Here is a 1,397-nt window from a genome sequence, read left to right as displayed (position 1 = left end):
AATCAAAACACAAAGAAAATCATTTACCTCTGAACATTATAAAGTACACAGCTAGAAGAGTGGCAAACATTCTTCAGTACAACACACAATATGAAATTTTCAAATTACAACTCCAATCTCATTATTTAAAAAAAAAACACAAAATGACAAATACATGTTGATGAAGGCAATACAGAAGAACAAAATGTATAAGAAACAAATTGAAAGAGTCAACACTACACCACTTACCTTTCTACACATGGTGAAAAGTATTTCTAAATGCTTTGGATTTGACAGTAAAGTATTTGTATCTATTGTCACATAATTATGCAGGAGTGGCATCATGTCTGGAAAAAAATTCAAAATCCCAGTTAGACTTGACTAATAGAAGAAGAAATAAATTATTCCCCCTGAAACCACATTTCTGTTGCACACACACATTACTATCCTCCCTTGCTACTACAAAATGCTAGAAACAAAAGTGATAAATCTACCCTACTTATAGATAATGAAAACGTGGATTAGAAAGATTAAATTGCTCATCATTGATGTAGTGATTGTTCTAAATATTATTCTTCTCCACAGTACTCATCACCATCTGACATACTACATACTTTCTTCCTTCTCTGTGAATTTCCATGCCTTCCCTTCTTCCCATACTAGAATGAAGACATCAAAAAAGCAAGGGTGGCCCTGACTGGTTTGGCTCAGTGGCTAGAGTGTCGGCCTGCGGACTGAAGGTTCAATTCTGGTCAAGGGCATGTACCTTGGTTGGGGGTGTGCAGGAGGTGGCTGATCGATGTTTCTCTCCCATCGATGTTTCTAACTCTCTATCTCTCTCCCTCTCTGTAAAAAAATCAATTAGATATATTTAAAAAAATAAGCAAGGGTGCCCTGGTCGGTGTGGCTGAGTTTGTTGGCTGTCCTCCCATGCACTGAAAGGTTGCTGGTGCGATTCCTGGTCCGGCACATGCCCAGGTTGCAGGCTCAATCCCCAATACAGGGCGTGCAGGAGGCAGCCAATCCAAATTTTCCTCTCACATCGATGTTTCTCTCTCTCCCGCTCTCAAATATTTTTTTTTAAAGCAAGGGCTATTTTGTTCACGGCTGAATTGCTGAGCTTAGAACAGTGATGGAGTATAGTCAGTATTCAGAAAATATTAATAGAATTAACGTACGGAAAATATTCTCTGATCGCAAACTAATTTAAGATACATAGGAAACACAGGCTCCCTCCCATTGCCTATATTCCGGAAGCTAGAAATCACTGCTACAACAGCCCCAACCTTGACAGAGAAATAAGAATAATCATTTTCTGATTGGTACTGAAATCATCTATGTCTTTATTTCAAGTATTAAAGGAAATAATATCTAGATTCAGAAAAGCAAAAATGTTACATGGTCAAAACCATACCTGT

The 1,397-nt window shown here is 37.8% G+C and overlaps 1 protein-coding gene across 1 annotated transcript in view; it reads right to left on the bottom strand.

Annotated features, from left to right (window-relative positions):
• IPO8 (importin 8) overlaps positions 1-1,397 on the bottom strand; it is a 58,421-nt gene that overhangs the window by 16,100 nt on the left and 40,924 nt on the right. The window contains exon 20 of the mRNA XM_015566632.1: positions 229-352. Coding sequence (XP_015422118.1) covers positions 229-352 — 124 coding nt within the window. The remainder of the gene's footprint in view (positions 1-228; positions 353-1,397) is intronic.

This window comes from Myotis davidii, unplaced genomic scaffold (assembly GCF_000327345.1).
Source record: "Myotis davidii unplaced genomic scaffold, ASM32734v1 scaffold902, whole genome shotgun sequence".
Classification (NCBI taxonomy): domain Eukaryota; kingdom Metazoa; phylum Chordata; class Mammalia; order Chiroptera; family Vespertilionidae; genus Myotis; species Myotis davidii.
This window is presented reverse-complemented; position numbering and strand designations above follow the sequence as displayed.